Source organism: Saimiri boliviensis, chromosome 8, assembly GCF_048565385.1.
Source record: "Saimiri boliviensis isolate mSaiBol1 chromosome 8, mSaiBol1.pri, whole genome shotgun sequence".
In the NCBI taxonomy this organism is placed as follows: Eukaryota; Metazoa; Chordata; class Mammalia; order Primates; family Cebidae; genus Saimiri; species Saimiri boliviensis.
In genome coordinates, this window is record NC_133456.1 from 96,315,120 (window position 1) to 96,335,661 (window position 20,542).

Genomic DNA, 20,542 nt, shown 5'->3' on the forward strand with positions numbered 1-20,542 from the left:
TGCAGTGGGCTAAAAATTTTAGTTTTGGTTATGCTAAGTTTAAGATCTTTATTAGATATTCAAGAGGATATCAAATACATGAGTCATGATCTAGGCTAGAGAGTTCAGTTCAGGAATTTTAAGTACAAAGACAGTATTTTTTCTCTCTCTTTCTCTTTCTTCCTTTCTTCTCTTTTTCTTTTTTATTTTTATTTTTTTGACAGGGTCTCACTCTGTCACCCAGGCTGAAGTGCAGTGATATAACAGCCTCACTGCAGCCTCAATTGCCAAAGCTTAAGTGATCCTCCTGCCTTAGCTTCCTGAGTAGCTGGGACTACAGGTATGTGCCACTACGCCTGGCTACTTTTTTTGTTTTTATGTTTTTGTAGAGACAGGGTCCCATTAATGTTGCCCAGGCTGATCTTGAACTCCTGGGCTCAAGTGATCCCTCTGCCTAAGCCTTCTAAAGTGCTGGAATTACAGGCATGACCCACAGTGCCAGGCCAAGAATTTTAAGTACAGACAATATTTAAGTTCATGAGAGTGCCTGTTGATAAAATGAAGGACTGGGATACTCCATTACTGAGAGATCGGTGAAATGAGAAGTCAGCAGGGAGAGGAAGAAAGAGTAGCTAGTAAGGCAAGAGCAAACCAAGAGAAGTGCTGTCCTGAAGGCCAATGAATGAAGTACTTAAGGAAAAAACAAGTAACATGGGTGTAAAATCAGAGTATGGCAAACCCGAGGTCACTGTTGACCTTGGCAGAGGCAGTTTCAGAGTCATGCTGGGAGAGGAAACCTTACTGAAGTGGCTCAAGAGAACAGGAAGAAATAATGTGCAGTAGGTAGTATCATTACTCTTTCATTTATTATTCATTTACTACACTGAAGAGCAGAAAAAATGGGAGATTGTAGAGGGGGACTGGGTCAAGGGTACTTTTTTATGATGGATCTGAATCGATCATGTTCACTAATTGCCAGAAATGACTTGGTAAAAAGAACAAACATTCAAGGTGCAGAAGAGAGAGAAGATAATTGCAGGACAATGCCCTTGAATAAATGATAGGACTTGGATTTAGTGCACAAAGGGAAGGTTTTACTTTAGCTAGGAGGACAGAAAAGTCATCCATAGTATTCTGAAGGAAGTGGATGGGTAAGTAGTAGGAAGGCTGATAGATTCACGTATCTGTTATCTGCTACTGTGCTAAAAGAAGGTTGTCAGCTGAGAGCGAGGGAGTTTGGAGGGTTTGAGGAGAGAGGACGAAGCTTGAAAGAGTGGACTGGGAAAGTGGACTGGGAACCAGATTTTTAGGGAAATGTAATATTCCAAAATAACTAAGGGCCCTTCAAAGGTGTGGCCATAATTTTAAATGTGATTAGATTGTTCTGATTTTACCCAGCATTGGAGTTTGCCAGTTGAATATGATTGAAGGAGACCAGGCAAAGCCATTGGAAATATATGCAAATGAATGAAAATAATGATGAAAGGAGAGGTCTAGAACTTGGCCTATAGATGAAATATGCCTTTATTCTGGTCTGTTCTGAATAGGGAATTAAAAGGAAAAGGAAAAAAAAAAAAGAAAAAACTTTGGCAAGGTCTTTCAGGCATCCTGAGCTCAGTGCATACTTGTCAGGGAAAGGTCAAGTAGCATGATGATGGGTATTGAAGGAGCAGATCATCCTCCTTTGAGTTACTGCTTCAATTTTCATACCTATTCAGCTGATTTCTTTTTTAAGAATATTAAATATCAACTATCTTCCAGGTATATCACACACAGCATTTTTAATTCTAAGGACAACACTGCAAGGCCTTTGATTCTTGTTATTCTCAATTTGCAGATGAGAAAACAGACTGATTCTAGTCCATGGCTAGTAAGAAGTGGAGTGCAGATTCAAAACCAGGTCTATAGGACTCAAACCTTATGCTTTCCTCCTTGTATCTTTGTGCCTGTTTTCTGCTGGTGCTTCTTTCACAGTTCTCCTGTCTCTTAACTGAGGCACTTGTATTCTATCTTATTTCCCCTTTTAATCCTCCATTTATCTTCTTGCCATAATTAAACCCTGCTTATGCCCTAAATACCCCACATCTCTTACTACTGCCCACCAGAGACCCCACTATGTTCCATCTTCAGAGGAGACAAGCAAATGTCAGCCTCCTGTTGTCTTCTAGTGCAATTCTCTAATCACCAATTGCCTGCCATCAGCTTTCATTCATTCAAAGTCCAAGAGAACAATGAAATATCAAAAATAAATAAATAAATAAATAAAGAACACAATCTCATTTCTGGTAGCTACAAAAAGCACTTAGGAATAAATTTAACCAAGAAGGTAAAAGATCTAAACACTGAAAAGTATAAAACATTGATGAACAAAATTACAAGTGACACAAATAAGTGGAAAGATATTCTGTATTCATTGATTAGATTAATGAATATTTGTAAAATGCTCATACTACCCAAAGCAATGTACAGATTCAATGCAATCACTATCAAAATTCCAATGACAGTCTTAACAAATATAGGAAAAACAATCTTAAAATTTATATAGAACCACAGAAGACTCCCAATAGTCAAAGCTATCTTGAGCAAAAAGAAAACTGGAAGATATCACATTACCTGATTTCAAACTATGTTACAAAGCTATAGTAAGTAAAACAGCATGGTACTGGCATAGAACAGATACATAGACCAATGAAACAGAATAGAGAGCCCAGAAACAAATCCAACATTTACAGTCATTTGATTTTCAACAAAGATACCAAGAACACACAATAGGAAAAAGACAGTCTCTTCAATAAATGGTGTTAGAAAAACTGCCTGTCCACATGTAGAAGAATGAAATTAGATCATTATCTCATCTACAAAAAGCAATCTCACACACAAAAATCGATTCCAAATGGATTAATGACTTAGACATGAAACTACAAAACTACTAGAAGAAAATACAGGGGCTAGCTCATGTGATGCTGCCTGAAAAGAGAAAAGAAAAGAAAGAAATTATAGGGGAAGATCTCCATAACATTGATCTGCGTAATGATTGTAATCTCAAAAGCAATGGCAACAGAAACAAAAATAAAAAATAGACAAATGGGATTACATTTGCTGAGCTTCTGCACAGCAAAGGAAACAATCAATAGAACGAATAAACAATCATTTAAATGGAGAAAATATTTGCAAACCATACATCTAACAAGTGGTTAATATCCAAAATAGATAAGGAACTTATACAACTTTGAAAAAGCAAACAAACAGAAAACAACCCACACATAACCCAATTAAATAATGGGCAAAAGACCCAAATAAACATCTCTTAAAAGAAGACTGAGAAATGGTCAACACGTATATGAAGAAATGCTCAATGTCACTAATCACTGGGGAAATGGAAATTAAAAACACAATGAGGTATCATCTCACTTCTGTTAGGATGGCTACTATAAAAAAGATGAAAGGTTACAAGTGTTGGCAAAAGTGGGGAGAAAAGGAAAACTCTTGCACATTATTTGTGGGAATGTTAATGAGTATGGCCATTATGAAAAACAGTATGGCAATTCTTCAAAAAGTTAAAAACAGGCCTGGCACAGTGGCTTACTCCTGTAATCCCAACACTTTGGGAGACCGAGGTGGGTGTATCATCTGAAGTCAGGAGCTGGAGGCCAGCCTGGTCAGCAAGGTGAAACCCCGTCTCTACTAAAAATACAAAAATTAGATGGATGTGGTGGCAGGTGCCTGTAATTCCAACTACTTGGGAGGCTAAGGCAGGAGCATCACTTGAACCTGAGAGGCAGAGGTTGCAGTGAGCCGAGATTTGCCACTGAACTCCAGCCTGGGTGACAGAGTGAGACTGTGTCTCAAAAAATAAAAATAAAAATGAAAAGCAGAACTACTATATGATCCTACTCTGGGCATATATCCAAAGGAAATGAAATCAGTATGTAAAAAAGATATCTGGGCTGGGTGCAGTGGCTCATGCCTGTAATCCCAACACTTTGGGAGGTCGAGATGGCCAGATCACTTGATGTCAATAGTTTGAGACCAGCCTGGCCAGCATGGTGAGACCCTGCCTCTACTAAAAATACAAAATCAGTGGGGCGTGGTGGCATGTCCCTGTAGTCCCAGCTACTTGGGAGGTTGAGGCAGGAGAATCGCTTGAAACTGGGAGGCAGAGGTTGCAGTGAGCCAAGATCACTCGGCTCTACCACTGCACTCCAGCCTGGATGACAGAGCAAGACTCCTTAAAAGAAAAAAAAAGGTATCTGCACTCAGATGTTCATTGCAACATTAATTCACAAGAGCCATGATATGGAGTCAACTTGAGTCCATCAATGGATGAATGGATAAAGAGCATGTGATATATGTACACAATGGAATATTCCTCCACCTTAAAAAAGGAAAGAAATCCCGTTGACAACATCACGAATGAACCAGGAGGAAAGAATGCTAAGTGAAAGAAGTCAGGTGCAGAAAGACAAATATAGTGTGATCTCACTTATACGTGGAAGCCAAAAAAAGGACAAGCACGAGGAGCAGTGAGTAGAATAGTGGTTACCCGGGGACTGGTCGGGGGACTGGGGAGATGTCAGTCAAAGGATACGAAATGTCAGTTAGGAGGAATAAACTCAAGAGATCTATTGTACAACATGGTGACTATGGTTAATAACAATGTAGTGTGTACTGGAAAACTGATGAGGGTAGATTTTAAGGATTTTCATCATAAAAAGATCAATTTGTGAGGTAATTCATATGTTAATATGCACGATCAAGCCACTCCACAATGTACATATATCTTAAAACATTGTGTTCTATACCATAGGTTTATACATGTTTTATTTGTCAATTAAAAAAGTCAAAAGGCACTCACTTCACTATTGTTGTTGTCTGTTTCTCCCAGGCTTACACCCTCTTGGGCATGTGTATACACACACAAAAAGATACTCTTTGTTCACAAACATCTTCTGACATAGAGTTTAGTCTCAAATTTCTCCAATTGTTTCAATAGCACTGTTTTGCTGTTTTGTTTTTATTTTCTATTTTAAATTCAGGATCCTGTGAAGGCTGTTTTGTCCCTGTAATCTCCCTCAGGAAAAAGCCTTCTCTGAGTTACCTTGTTCAGCTTTCCTGAAAAAGTATCAGTATACTTTTCCTCTAGCATGAAGGTCTTGGACGTAAGGATCGTATCTTATGCACCATTCTATCCACCCCTTCTTCAAATGCCTAGTGTGGTTTTTTGCACAGTATGGAAATGCTGAGTAATGGTTAAGGCCATCAACTCTAAACTTAGAAAACCCTGTGTTCAAACCCTGGATCCATGAACTTATCATCTAGGTGACTTTTTGCAGTCACTAAACTTTGTAGACTTAGCCTCCTCATCTATAAAATGGGGCAATAATATTAACCACCTCATGTGGTTGCTGTGATGATTAAATGAGATAATGGCATAGTGCCTAGCCCTATGTGGGCAGTCAACAATGCTAGCTGCTAGCATTTATTCCAGTGGCTACAAAATACACACCCATAGATATCACTTAGTCTACACCAGGAGTATTTCAGGGATAGAATGCTTTCACAGCAGAAGTGTGTCTGCCAGTGGGGAGACGGGGAAGAAAACACTGGAGAGGGGCAGAGTGAGCTATTAAAATGGGAAGCAGGTAAGTCAGTGAAAAGCAAATGGACAGGGAGTGGACATCTGGGATTTTAGGTCACTAACTCAATGTTTGATCTTGGGCCAATCACTTAATCTTTCTGGCATTCAGTGTTCTCCTGTACAGAGCTCCAAGGTTAGACTAGAAAATCTCTAAGCTCCAACATGTTACAGTTCTGGATCCCAAGATGGAAGAGCACATCTTCTTTTGTAAACAAAGGGGAAAAAAATCATAGTTCAGAGGGATTCTGAAAAAGCAAATAAGATGATAATAGACACCACTGATAGAACACCTTTCCTATGCCTCTCCTAAGTACCCTATTGCTACATTTAATCTCTACAAAAACATGGTGAGGCAGTTATTAGTAAATTCTTTTGCAGATATGGAAATGTAGCTTAAAGAGGTCGGCTAACATGAGCAATGTCACTCGACAACTAAGGGGCAGAATCAGGATTGAAACCTAAGACCATGTGACTCTAAAACTTCTTCTCTTCACCATCATGTCATGCTGTAAAATGGGTGAGGGTTCTGAGGACCCTAGGCTGACAGGATATTTGTTTAGAATTTTGGATGAACAGCTTTTGGTTTTCGGCCATTGATCCCATTTCTCATATGCTATGTTTCTGTTTTATTACGTACCCTAATCTCAAAACTCCACAAATATTTTGGGAGAAAAGAAAAAAATTCCCAAAGTATTAAATAAGCTACAAAATAAGTTAATGTCACAAAGTTGGTGGCAAGTGAGAATTCAAGTCCAAAATACGCATTTTTCTATGAATCTTTCTCTCAAATGTTTTTGGGTCTGACATCATTGATTCTGAGAAATTAACAAGCATAATTAAGAAACCAATAAGTAATTAAAATTACATTGGTCAAGCTTGAATATTGATTTTGAATGTGATACATTGCTTACAATTAGATGATCATATAATAATTTATCATCCAAACTGAAGTACTCGTATTAAATAAAATGAGTTTTTGTTAATAATTACACCAAGAAAACAGGTATAAACTCAGTTTTTGCTAGGAAAACTGAGGTGTCTGATTACCCTAACATAGCACTGTACATGACGTTACTTTTAAACAACATATCACTCAAAAGATACAATATTCAGTAAGAGTGCTTTGTCATTCATCTATATATAAAGCGAAATTACTTAAGAAATGGAATTGTAAGTATAAAACTGCAAATGCTGTACTTTAAAGTTTAGCTTTTTACCTTTCATTAGCCTTAATACATTGATTCTGGAGTTCTCGCTGTGGTCTTCGTTCTCTTAAACTAGGTCTATGTTCCTTTGGTCCAGAACGACTGGGCAAAAATTCCTTATAATAGAAATCTTCCAAATCTAATAATTTTCCCTGACTGTAAATGAACACATAAACACACCATTGCATCAATCTAATTTTCTACTCACTTAAACTTACAGGATACTTGTTTTTTTCTTTAAAAGTATTTACTATAATTTAGGAGTAACATGTACACGTCATTAGAAATAGAAAGTGTTGAAATGTGGGAAAAATAGTATATCCCATAAATAAAAAAGAAAAACCTTCATATCTTACCTTGAATAGAGCAGTAGCTGTGGGAAGACATTTTCCTGGTTTTACTGTACTGAACTTGGCACCTAACTAGTGGTTACTAGGATAGCCAGTGATCGCATTGTTTCACTTTGGTCAGTCCATATCAGCAATCACTACTGATCTTTAGCCATTATCAGAAAAGCTCACCTTTGTGTACTAATATACAGCCTTTTCAAATTTTATCAGCCCTCTGTACATTGATACACGTATAATCTTAACTTAGCTCTTTCACCAGTAATATTCTGTCCTTCCTCCATCCTTTGTTCTTTAGCGGATTAATTTCTGTGCTAGATTTTAACACCCACACATGACATACACATAAGGGTGTGTCCTCAACCATTTTAATGTTTGGTTCTACTCAGGGCACAGTCCGGTTCCTATGGTGCTCAGTGTCTACAATCTGATAGGACTTACTAAGAGATAAACCAAGTAGGTCTGGAAAACCTCCAGGTGTTACAGTGCTTCCAGGAAAACACGATTTTCAAGTTACAGATACTAATTTAGAAAGGACTTTCAGGCTGTCACTGATTCAGAAATGAAAAACTATGCTCACTCATGCTTAATAAGAAACACTCTTGTTTCTTCTTAGCATTCACTGTCTGGAAATTGGTTGACATGAACATTGATTAAAATAGTGGTATATTAAAAGAGTAAAATATCAGGGAGACATACAAGAAAAGGAGAAAAATGTTAACTTAAGTGTGCCATAATTGTAGGTAACATAAACCTAATCTTCTTTAAAAAAAATCCATTAAATTATAAGAAGCAAGTTTTAGCATGTGTAGAAGGAGAAAAAGCAAAAAGGCATTTGGGGAAAGAAAATTCATGAATACAGCCATGTTCAAATTGCCCAAGCAAAACCATTCCATGGAACAAAAAAATCAAATTATCTATTGGGAGGGTACAATTCATTGAAAACATATTTAAGTTCTTAGTGCTAAGTTGGCTCAATAGATTTCCAATAGGCAGGATCTTTTTTTTTTTTTTTTTTCCTTTGGGACAGAGTCTTGCTCTGTCACCAGGCTAGAGTGCAATGGTGCAATCTTGGCTCACTGCAACCTCCATCTCTTGTGTTCAAGCAATTCTACTGCTTCAGGTTCCTGAGTAGCTGGGATTACAGGCATCCACAACTAGGCCTGGCTAATTTTTTCTAATTTTTTGTATTTTTAGTAGAGATGGAGTTTCATCATGTTGAACAGAGTGGTCTCAATCTTTTGACCTTGTGATCTGCCTGTCTCAGCCTCCCAAAGTGCTGGGATTACAAGTGTTAGTGATTGCGCCCGGCCACTATAGGTGGGATCTTATAAATTATATATAAATCACATATTTGCAATATAAATGTATTGAATGAACATTACTTTCCAGGTCTATCCATATAAAATAGGTGACTTAAAATAATAATTTGAACACATAGATTTCTATTTTTGATTGAATAACTTATTGAAATCAAGAAGTAATAATTACCTGTCTTTCCTTGGTCTTCGTTTTTCTTCTTGGATTGACTTCTGAAAGGAAAGAAGAATTCAAAAGATCTGTATAATATTATGATCTTAATATAACATAATTGGTATAGCACTCTAATCTTAATATGTAAATACATTTATTCTTAAAATACTGTTAGAAATAAGCAAATGGATACAATATTTTAAAAATTGAAAGAAATATAATTTACTGAAATTTTATTAATTGTAAATTTTGGATTATTTTTACCATGCCTAAACTGAAATGAATCTTTACATTCCATATGAAAAATGTATTTACCACACAGTGACCAATATAGACAAGGTCACATAAGATCTATTTACTACAAACAGGAGCAAATTATAAAATTTCTGGGAAGCCCATTTCTCTACTACAAATGCAGTTGTGATGTAAGCAGATTAATTAGGCTGCTTTGATGTCTTGCTTCTTAGTTTGCAGGTAAAACAGGTGGGTGAATATGGAGGACAGATGCAACAGTCCACAAGAAGAATGGAATTGTGACTTCATAAACCTATAGGGCCCATTTATGACATAAACGTGGCAGCAAGATGATATATGTCTTCATTTGAACTATGTTTTCATAGTTGAGAACTTTATGTGTCAAGGTAAGAACAAACTAAGATATTCAAGTATGGAAATAATTAGACATATTTTAATCAATACTTCAATTTGAACAGTAACAAAATGGTCCTTTGCATGTAAGTTTCACCTTATATACAAACCAAAATGATCTGTGCACTGTAGCATTAGCAGTCTGTTTCTGTGTGTGTGCTGCTTCAATATATTTGAGCTCATATATTTACATGTTGCCACAGCATATATGTCTTTTAGGCTGAGAAAAAGACACCATACTCACCTTGAACAAGCTGAAAATTTAACTGTGGAAACCTTATAGCAGTTACCAAGTTGGCCGGTACCATAAAAGTGTAATATAATAAAAATGGCAATTAACAATGGTTTATAAATACTGAGGCTTTTCCACAGTACTTTTAGAGGCATAGGAAGTCAGGCTTTTTTCAGAATGTATCATTTGTCACACTCTAAAATGGTGGATGAGTGAAACAGTGAAAATGGCTTCTTTAATTCTTATTGGTTGGCATCTTAACGGGTGAATGAGGTAGGAGTGAGTGCTTCCTTGCATCAAGTTTTTGAGGAGACCATTCAGGAAAGAACAATGTAAGGGAAGGATATCAATTACATTCCTCCCTCCCACTTCCCATCACTTCACATTCCTGATCCAGTGCCCTAGGCTAAGAGGTACTTACTAATAATTACATTGCCAGCATAGGAACAGTGGCCACTAGCAGTTCAGTTAATGATCTCTGGGACTGGGGAGGTATTTGTTGTGGTGATTGTTGCTATTTTAACATGATTTCAGTTGTAATTTCCTACAGAGGTCCTGCCTCCTCATCCTTTACCTGAAAAAAAAAAAGTCCCTTTTGTTCTAGGTAACAACTGTCTATAGTTCAAAGTTATGCTTAAGTGATGGCACTATGTTGAGTGACAGAGATGCCCTTTATACAACCAAGAATCAAATAATGTTCTGCCCTTGAATTCTCAGGTTGGTGAGGATCCTATTTATATATACCAGATCAACACTTCCCTCTGGGACGTGGTGTATATAAGTTGGTTCTCAGTTATAGGAATTCCTAGAAGAGGACATTTTGTCGCACACTTCTTTCACTCTTTCCTGTGTTAAAATATTCTTTTTTCTTTTTTTGGTACAGGGTCTCACTCTGTGACCCAGGCTGGAGTGCAGCAGTGCAATCTCCTGCAACTTCCGCCTCCTGGCTCAAGTGATCCTCCCACCTCAGCCACCTTTGTAGCTGGGACTATAGTCATGAAGCATCAGACCTGGCTAATTTTTGTATTTTTGTGGAGACAAGTTTTCACTGTGTTCCCCAGGCTGCTCTCGAACTCCTGAGCTCAAGTGATCCACCCACCTCAGCCTCTCCAAGTGTTGGGATTACAGGCCTGAGCCACTGTGCCTGGCCTTGTGTTAGAACATTCTAATGAAATGTAATTCAATAATATATTTTTCCAAAAGTTATTTAAGATGGTTCATGATAGAAGTAGTTATACAGTCAAAGTAATAAAGTAGACATTGCAAATGAGAAACAGAGGAAGCAAAGGAAGTAGGTGTGTTGAGACGGAGGCTTACATTTGTCTCTTAGTTTCCGAACAGCTGGGGCTGAATCCCTGCTCTTTGTCATGAAAAGTGAAGCACATCACTCCTCAAAGGTGAGGATTTTATAAGAAACTTATCACATATAGTTTATACTGGGGATGTTTTTTGCTAAGGTGTACAATGTTTTCAATTATAGTTTTGAAATTACAACTTAAAAACTTGAAATTTGAAATGAAAATAAAGAGCAGATGTCCCATGGCAATTTCTTGTAGAGCCAGAGTAGAGAAAGGAAAGAGGAGACAAACATGACTCAAGTAGATTTTCTGGTGAGGGTGTTTCTTGACGAAGCCTTTAAAGAATAATGTCTTAATTCTGAAGACTTTGAAGAACCTGTTCCTTAATCAGGTACATCACAATCCCCCTTCATCCCCACCCAAAATAAACACGTTTTGTGAGAAAACATTAAAATTCCTATCCATTACATCATGGTGAGCACAATCTTACTTTCTTTTTGGTAATGTACTACCGATTTATTTATGGATGAAGAAGGAACTAAAACATAGAAATCGAGAAGAAAAAGACTTTGGAGCAGCCAAACTAGCTACTGCTGTAGTTCAGGGAAAGTACTGGAGAGAATTATAAAATTGGAAGGGATCTCTGATAGGACTGTGTTCGATTACTCATTTTTGTTTTGAGGAAACTTGGCCTTGAGTCATTTTTGCTAATGTCGCACAGCTTTGAGTGTTAGCCTGGGCAGCACAACAGGGCACTCGTACTCGACTAATGCTCTCCTCCACAGGCACGCTTCTGTGGCTTGGCTCACTCTTATTTTGGACACAGCAGCAGCAACATTTCCTGGACATTAAGAGATAAGGAGCATCAATCCACAGGAAAGAGCCAATATTGACGTTAAGTCCACCAGAATGACCATTGTAAGAAGTGACATCTAAGGACGAAAAAAAATGCTACAAAAATAGCAAAACAACTGAAAGCAGAGATGTTTGTGTTGGACAAATGTGAAGGAAATAATTTTCCACAACTCAACAGCCCCTGCGGGTACTGTACTACAGGAGTCTATTATTTAACAGTCTTCTAGCTGCGATGTTAGTAGCACAGTGTTCCAAGGACTATGACCCTAAAAGTAAGCAAAGGCCCTGCCTCCAAAAAGCTTCTAGTTTAGATGGGGAAGGCAGGCAGGAGACAAGTAGACAAATAAATATTTATAAATGCACTGAAGAGGGCCGGGTATGATGGCTTATGCCTGTAATCCTAGCACTTTGGGAAGCCAAGGCGGGCAGATCACCTGAGGTCAGGAGTTTGAGACTAGCCTGGTCAACATGGTAAAATCCCGTTTGTACTAAAAATACAAAAAAATTAACTAGGCATTGTTGGCAGGTGCCTGTAATCACAGCTACTTGGGAGGCTGAGGCAGGAGAATTTCTTGAAACTGGGAGGCAGAGGTTGCAGTGAGCCAAGATTGTGCCACTGCACTCCAGCCTGGACATCAAAGTGAAACTCTGTCTCAAAAAACAATCACACAAAAAATACAAAATGCACTAAAGAAAAATGAAGCAGGCCAAGGGCATACAGAGAGATAGGGTGTTGCCTTTGACATGGTGGTCAGGGATCCTCTCTGGTAAGTATAGATCCAAATGAAACCAACTCAATTGCCCCATAGATTGTTCTTTTTTATAAACATAGAAACTGACCCTTCTGGTCCTAAAGCTTGAAATGTATATTTGTTTTATCTCAGTTCTTTCCTCAGGAAATAACTTTCAGGCCTCTCAAAAAAGTATTAAAGAACTGAAACTCACCAGATCACTGAACTGTTTCACCATGATTACTTCCTTGCCCCTCCCAAGATCTTGTTTTCTTAAACATTGTTGCATTTCTTCCCGGCTATATACACCCTGGTGTTAGTCAGGGAGATGGATTTTAGACTGAGCTCCTATCTCCTCAGCTGCAGCACCTGATTAAAGCCTTCTTTCTTGGCAGTACTTGTTGGCTCAGTGATTGGCTTTCTGTGCAGCATGCAGCAGGACCTCAACCAAACCCCTGGTGTTTCAGTAACATGAATCAAGTACAAACATTTTTAATAGTGCTACAATATAAGTTCACAATAATGTATTGTGTATTTCAAAATAACGAAAACAGTGGAACTGGGATGTTCCTAACACAAAGAAATAATAAATGACAGATACTCCAGTTACCCTGATTTGATCATTATGCATTATATACATGTATCAAAATATCACATGCACTCCATAAACATATACAACTAGTATATATCCATAAAAATGGAAAATAAAACATTAAAAAAGTAAGAAACATTTTCATTCGCTATAAGTGACCCTGGGTCATTAAGAAAGGGTTTTAAGTATGTAGTATAATATATTTTAGAAAGACTTTTATAAAAACCATTTAAAATTACAGAAAGTGTTTGGTGGTTGAAGAGAGTGGGGCCCCATTACAGCCACACTTTTCACTATGTGTAATGCCTCAAATCCTGGGAAGGGCCAGATAACTATGAACACATGGTATGTTTTCACTTGTAATAATATACTCCTTTTCTGTGTTTTATTTTTCATTGAAGCCATGAGATTTCAAGACTCAGAGTTACAAAAAAGGATCCTATTCCTAATAACTTAGGATATATGGAAATACAGTCACTAAAAAATAATAGTCTGATGACAAAGTAAGCTTCTTGGGGATGGAACTTATTTATGAGGCTCAGAATTTGTTCCACAGTTCTTATTGGTTGTTAGTAATAAACATTTCACTTCAGTTCAAGTTCTCATACTGGGAATACTATCTGCTGTTGAACCCATCACAATCACTTGTCATTTCAGTTGCACTTAATAAAGACCATTGAGTATCATTTACTACTTAAATTCAGGGTTAGTAGGGAATGTTTGGTAATTTCTAATCTTGTTTCTGCTGTTCTATTTAACTGCATAAACAAATGTCAGTTTATTTGCTGCTTTTAGATTATTTGAGCAGCAGAGGAAAAAATCAATGTCATTTCTTAATCAGCTTCCATTATAAAGGGACTGTCAAAGGCAGGTATCTGGAATTTTAGATTTTTCTCAATTTACTCCGATTTGTTTTTCATTCTTTTATTTCATTGCTCTCATTTGTACAATACTTATTTATTGCATGCTTGCTATGTGTCAGGTTGAATGCAATAGGCAAACTCCTTGACTTCGTGGAAGGCATACCAATCCTTCTTTAGCATGATAAAGTGTCATAAAAGGGAAGTATGGGCTGCTTAGGGAGGATATAGGAAGAGATGTCTTGGGATTTCAGAATGACAAGAAGTTTCCTTGAAGAAAAAGACATCTAGACTTGAAGGTGTTTTGATCATGAAAAGGTGAGAAGAGAAAGAGTATGCGTGTTCCAGGATGACAAAAGGGCATGTCCAAAGACAAATGTTCACGGACAATTTGAAGAGGAGAAAGCAGGTGACTGGAAAGGAGGGGTGGAGTGGAGAGTTTGGAGGGATGAAAGAATGAATATCAAGCACAGAGGCTGGAAAGGTAAGCAGGGCCCAGATTTTGACAGCCCTCCATATCTTAGGACAGTGGGAAGTAGTGGAAAAGTTCCATCCACGGGAGGATGGTATAATTGGATATTAATTTTAGAAATGAAACTCTGGCCACAGTGTGGAAAATATATTAATTAGAAGGGGAAAAACAAGAGCCCAAGTGACCAGTAAGAGAAGTGACTCAGAAATACTGACAAGACATGCTGGCCTGGAAGAGGGTATTAGCACACAGCATGGAGAGAAACAGAAACTCAAGAGATATTTGGATTTAGATTTTTGAATATGGAAGATGAGAATGAGGGAGAAGTCAAGGTAACAGTGAGATTACTGGCTTGTACAATTAGTTGACTATTCAAAAAAGACCACATATTGTATGATTCTATTTATAGAAAATGTCCAGAATAGGCAAATCGATAGAAACAGAAAACTAGATTGGTGATTGCCTAGGGCTTGGGGTAGGGGGTGGGAGGTGGAAAGTGACTTCCAATGGGTTTCTTAAGGTGGTGAAAATGTTGTAAAATTGACTGTGATTAAATGATTGTACTAAAAACCATTTAATGTATATTTAGATGGGTGAATTGTATGGCATGCAACTTACATCTCAACAAAGCTGTGTGTACAGCCATGTATGGATGAGTGTGTGTGTGTATATATATATCTCTATGTATATATACATGAATGCCTGTGTGTATCCATGTAGAATATATAAAACAAACATTAGGTAGTTTGATATTTGAGTCAGGAGCTACAGAGAGATTTAAGCCAGTAATAAAGATTCAGAAATCAGCAGTCACTGAGGTCATGGTAGCCAATGGGATTGTCTAAAGGAAATGAGAGGGGAAGAGAATGGAAGATTGAATCCTGGGCAACACCCAGAAGGAGACAACCCTCTGTGGAAACTGAAAAGAAATCACTAGAGAGAAGGGAAATAACTAGAGAAGACTGGCTAACTTGAAGGTCAAGTATGAGCTTCATTTTTTGCCTGCGACATGGAAAACTTATTTCCAATTGATTCTCTGGGTTTCAACCCATCTTCTGGGTTCTCCAGAGCATAGGGTAGTGCTGGTCTCTCACTGTGGCAGTGAGGACTGGAAGAGTGAATAAATATTGCAAATGGAGGACCAGCCAGTGGCAGCAAATGCCTTGGGAGCATGAGGGAATGCAGCTCACCTGCAGAGTTTCAAGCAGTTCACTGTGGCTCAAGGACAAGAAGAGAGTAAGAAAAGAGGCTGAAGGGCAGTCGCAGGTCCAATGAGGAAGGCCTTGGAAGGAATTAGGACTTCATCCTGAAGGAGTTGCTGAGCCATTAAAGGAACAATTAAGGGAGGAGTATGCTCAAAGGTATGGTTTAGAGACATTTTCATGTGCAGGCTGGACAGGACACAATTCGACAGTTAGGTGGGACCTGAAATATTCCAGAATCGGAAATGATGATAGTCTGAAATATGGTAATTGCTGTGAGGTTAGAGGAGGGAAATGAGCTGGAGTGAGCTCTTGCAGGTAGAAGCCAGTTTAGAGACACTGATGGATTACAGGTATGAGAGAGAAGACAAGATCCAGAATGACTCCCAGGTTCTTGGTTTAGGAAACCATGTGGTTGACAGTGGCATTCATGGAGAATAGGAACATGGTTGGAAGGCCAGGATAGCAAGGGTGAGGAAAATGAGTCCTCAGGTTGTGAGTGAGCAGGAGCTGTGGGGTCAGAAGACCTCAGCAAAACAAATGGCCTGGCAGCTGAGACATGCTTATCTATGTCTTAGTATCCTGATCTGAGAGATATGGATAGTACATTCAGGGCTTTTTCCAGGATTAGCTATCACAGTGGATGCGAATGAGCCTCATTCTAGGCCTGAAATTTAAAAGATGCTCAATAAATGTCTATTTCTCCCCCTTTTTCCTTTTCTTCTAGTTTTATCATAACCCATCCATTTACACCAGAGCCTCTCTCTGGAGAGTTCCTGCTATGATGGGTTTCCCTTGCTGATTTTCATATTAGCTTAGATTAATGGACCAGCAGAGAAAGCTACAAGGAGGACATTGTAGGTACTACTATGGGGGAGGCTTGCATGTGAGGAAGAAGGGCTGGAGGAGATTCAAGTGCCCAGGCCAGGGGAGGGTATTTAAGAGGAGACCAAGGACATCTCTGTCTTGCCAAGCCTTCCTTTGTGCCAGGCGCCTAATCTAGCCACAGTTTTCACACCGGCCATTAGTGGATGTGATGGCTCCCATCCAATAGTAAGAGTGAGTCACTTACATGTAGTAGATAATAGTATGTGGAGTCTTCAGGGTTATTTAATGCTTTGGGTTTCCGGGGTCGTCTTGGGGGTCTCAATATTTTTGGCTCTTCTCCTTTAGGGATACCTATAAGAAAGGTGATCATAAAACAAGTATTCAATTACAAAGACTATTATCAAGTGATGTTTTCCTTTTGGGATAAATAAGAAATTATATACATACAACTGAGGCTAAAGCTGGAGAAAAAGGAAATACTTTTGTTGCACAACCAACCCTTATCCTACTCCTCACCACATACTTTCCTGGTGGTCTAAGGCTTTGAGAGCTAAGGGGAAGAAAACAAAAGGAAGAAAAGAAATGTAGCTGGGTGCAGTGGCTCACGCCTATAATCCCAGCACTTTGGGAGGCCGAGGCAGGCAGATCACTTAAGGTCAGGAGTTCCAGACCAGCTCAGCCAACATGGTGAAACTCCATCTCTACTAAAAATACAAAAAAATTACCCGGGTGTGGTGGCAGACACCTGTAATTCTAGCTACTTGGGAGGCTGAAGACAGAGAGTTGCTTGAACCCGGGAGGCAGAGGTGCAGTGAGCCGAGACTACGTCACTGCACTCCAGCCTGGGAGACAAGAATGAAACTCCGTCTCAAAAAAAAAAAAAAAAAAAAAAGAAAAGAAAAGAAAAGAAAAAAGAAAACAGAAAGAAAAGAAAAGAAAAAGATGCATAGTTTGGTCATGTGGAAATCGAGTAGAGCAGTTCAGAGAATGGATAAGGTCAGGGGTCAAAGCTGCCAGAAAAAAATTAAAAAGGAGTTTTAGACTCACAGAACCTCTGCTGTCCCTTCCCTCCCCCTTGTACCAGCCTCATATGTGATCCATCTGTCCAAGCAATGCATGATCTTCCTTTTTAGGTACCACCTCATATGTTCTGGCCTCAGATGAAGAGACTGCTCATTTGCAGAGCTGACTCTTTCTAAAAAGCCTAATCTATTCTTTCTCCAAAATTTAGAACCTCAAACCAGTAGCATTTTCAGATCTGACTTAAAACAGCGACCAATAAAGAATAAATTTTGTCATCTTTTCCTACTCTTTCTGTTAATATAGCCAAGATGCAAAACCTGGAGCAATGCTGTCAGGGCTTCTAGTTATCTGTACACTTGGATGTTCATGTTCATTACAAGTGGCTTTATATTTACAGAGCTAATAGACCTAACTAAATATTTCTATTTTTTTCATGATTCATGACCACCCCATCCACTGCATTTGTGCAAGCATGTCTGCTCGACAGATAGATCAGAATAAAAGTGGTGGGCTGGGTATGCTGCGAATTGGAAAGCTTCATTCAATACATCTGAGCATATATTTATAAGTAGGACTTTAAAAGCAGTAATAGATTCTTGCATACAGTAAAGGGGCAGTGATGATTCCTAATCCCCAGATGTAGAAATACACAGAGAAAAGGAGTTGTACCAAACTATACTAATCAAACCAATGAACATTTACATTTATTATATGTAAACAACTGTGATTGGTAGTGCAAATCAGCGTCAGCCAAGGGTGAAAGACTCATAGACGTCTAACTTTCTAGTTCCCTGACCAGCCCACGAGGTGAAGATATTGATCATAGCAGCATTCGCATTCTGACATTATCCACCTCATTCATTCCAAAGGTATGGGAAATCACTGGGTGACAAAGTAGATCAGCTTATTGGGAGTACTTCATAGAGGTGTAGTTCATGGATCAGTGCTTATCGGAGAAACCTCAACAATCACACATTACTGTCCTTTTTGGAATAAAACACAAAAAAGAGATCTTTGTCAATGAGATCATGTTAGTACAGATTAGTAACAGATAAACATGAAAGCACTTGTCTGACCATCCCTGGAGGTTCATCTCCCATTCTCTCTCTCCCTTCTTCAAGGAATAGATGGAGGTGGTGGAGGGAGTCCAAATATCTGAGCCATTTCTGATCCATCTTAGACTGTCATAGGCACGAGGAAAGAGGGTAAGGCCTGAATTCTTGCCACCACCATAAACAGTGGTCTTTTTTTTCCTTCTCATTATTATCTCTCCCAGTGCTGATTATTAAATAGCTTCTATTGGCTCTTGCAAAATTTTCTCATTTCAAAATGCATTTGTCATATCCATTTATATTACTCATTTGAATCTAAATGGCAAGAAACATAAAAATATGGTATAAGTTATTAGATGTTATTAATATTTTTAGAAACATGAATGTGGTGTGTGACTAAATTTTAACTTGGCTTTAATATTTTTAAAATCTGAATTAAAATATCAGAACATTACTATTGTAATACAAATTAATGAAAATGAAGATGGCCAAGAAGCTAAATAATTGCCAAGAGAGTGAAAAACAGAAAAACGTTCTGGGAATAAAGGCATTCTTGACCTTGTATTCATTTTTTCATCAAATGTTCCCCCATTCAATCTGATTTCTCTATTGAAAATGTTTTCTATTAGGTTGGCGGAAAGGGAATTGCGGTTTTTGCCAAAACCGCAATTCCCTTTGTGCCAACCTAATAGAAGGTCAAGGGTACATTTCATTAACAAATCCTAAGGTCCTTTAGCGGTCCCTATTGTCTCTTACCCTTCATCATTAGGCATTATTAAACACCCCTTGTCTTCATGACTCAGGATAAAGTTTCTGGAGGTAGATGCCTTATCTCATTTTTCTTTGTATTCCCTGTACTTACAGAAATGCTTGACACATAGTAAGTGCTTAATAAAAGTTTGCCAGATGACTAAGTGATCTTCCCCTTGCTTCCTAGATTGAATCATCCTCTCCTCAGCTCCTGGAAATTTCTGGTGTTCTCCATACATATGACTTTCTAATGCACACCTCAGGTTTGACCCTCCAATCCCACAGGAGCTCCTACCCAAATTTCTTTTTTTTTTTTTTTTTTTTTTTTTTGAGACGGAGTTTCGCTCTTGTTACCCAGGCTGGAGTGCAATGGCGCGACCTCGGCTCACCGCAACCTCCGCCTCCTGGGTTCAGGCAATTCTCCTGCCTCAGCCTCCTGAGTAGCTGGGATTACAGGCACGCGCCACCATGCCCAGCTGATTTTTTGCATTTTTAATAGAGACGGGGTTTCACCATGTTGACCGGGATGGTCTCGATCTCTCGACCTCGTGATCCACCCACCTCGGCCTCCCAAAGTGCTGGGATTACAGGCTTGAGCCACCGCGCCCGGCCAAATTTCTTACTTCTTACTGAATACGTCTCTCTCAGACCCAAATGAAGCCACAGTCATCTTTCTTCTTCATCTAAGATTCTATAAACTATAACCTCAAAGGCCACATTATTTCTGCCACCCAAGTTGAAAACACTGGTATCACCTTTGCTGTGTGCCTCTTCTTCATTTCTTACAGACAATCATTAACTTCTGTCCATTGTTTTGACACATTCTTTGAAATATCTAATATTTACCCACCACTTAGTCTCATTTGCCATTGCAATCACTCTGGTTGAAATGACTCATTTAATAACTGTGGTAGAGTCTTAATCTGGTTTCTGTGCTTTATCTCACAACTGAAAACCAGATTTTCCTTTCTTAAATACCACTTTAATTGTGAAATTTCAAGTTTCAAAAATTTATGATGATGCCTTTTTTTCTTCTTCATCAAGTTTAAACTTGCAACTCAGTTATTTATAATCTTAGCAATTTCAATTTTATCTCCCATTTTCCCCTGAAGGAACTATCTCCTCTTGTTAGTCCAGTTATCTCACGGATACACCACATTTACAGCTGTCACTTTGCTTTTTCTCACCTTCTCATAGAAAAGCTTTTCATAGCCTCACTGAAATCTTAAATTTGTTCAATGTCCACCTTCAATCCTATCTTTTTCATGAAGCTTTCACTGACTCCCCACCTCTCTCTCTCTCCTTGAGCATAAATGGTACTTGCTTGTTGCACAAACCATTTGAAACCTCTTACAGG

At 38.4% G+C, this 20,542-nt stretch overlaps 1 protein-coding gene across 8 annotated transcripts in view; it reads right to left on the reverse strand.

Moving 5' to 3' along the window:
- Positions 1-20,542, reverse strand: part of MYO3A (myosin IIIA) — a 235,110-nt gene that overhangs the window by 2,206 nt on the left and 212,362 nt on the right. For 6 of the 8 annotated variants that reach the window (XM_074404907.1, XM_074404908.1, XM_074404910.1 and 3 more), the window contains 3 exons: positions 16,605-16,711; positions 8,661-8,701; positions 6,835-6,978 (listed from right to left, as the gene is read on the reverse strand). In XM_074404907.1, coding sequence (XP_074261008.1) covers positions 6,835-6,978; positions 8,661-8,701; positions 16,605-16,711 — 292 coding nt within the window. Of the gene's footprint in view, positions 1-1,064; positions 2,947-6,834; positions 6,979-8,660; positions 8,702-16,604; positions 16,712-18,459; positions 18,751-20,542 lie in introns of those variants that run through there. The other 2 variants (XM_010341241.3, XR_012518908.1) reach the window with 2 other exon arrangements.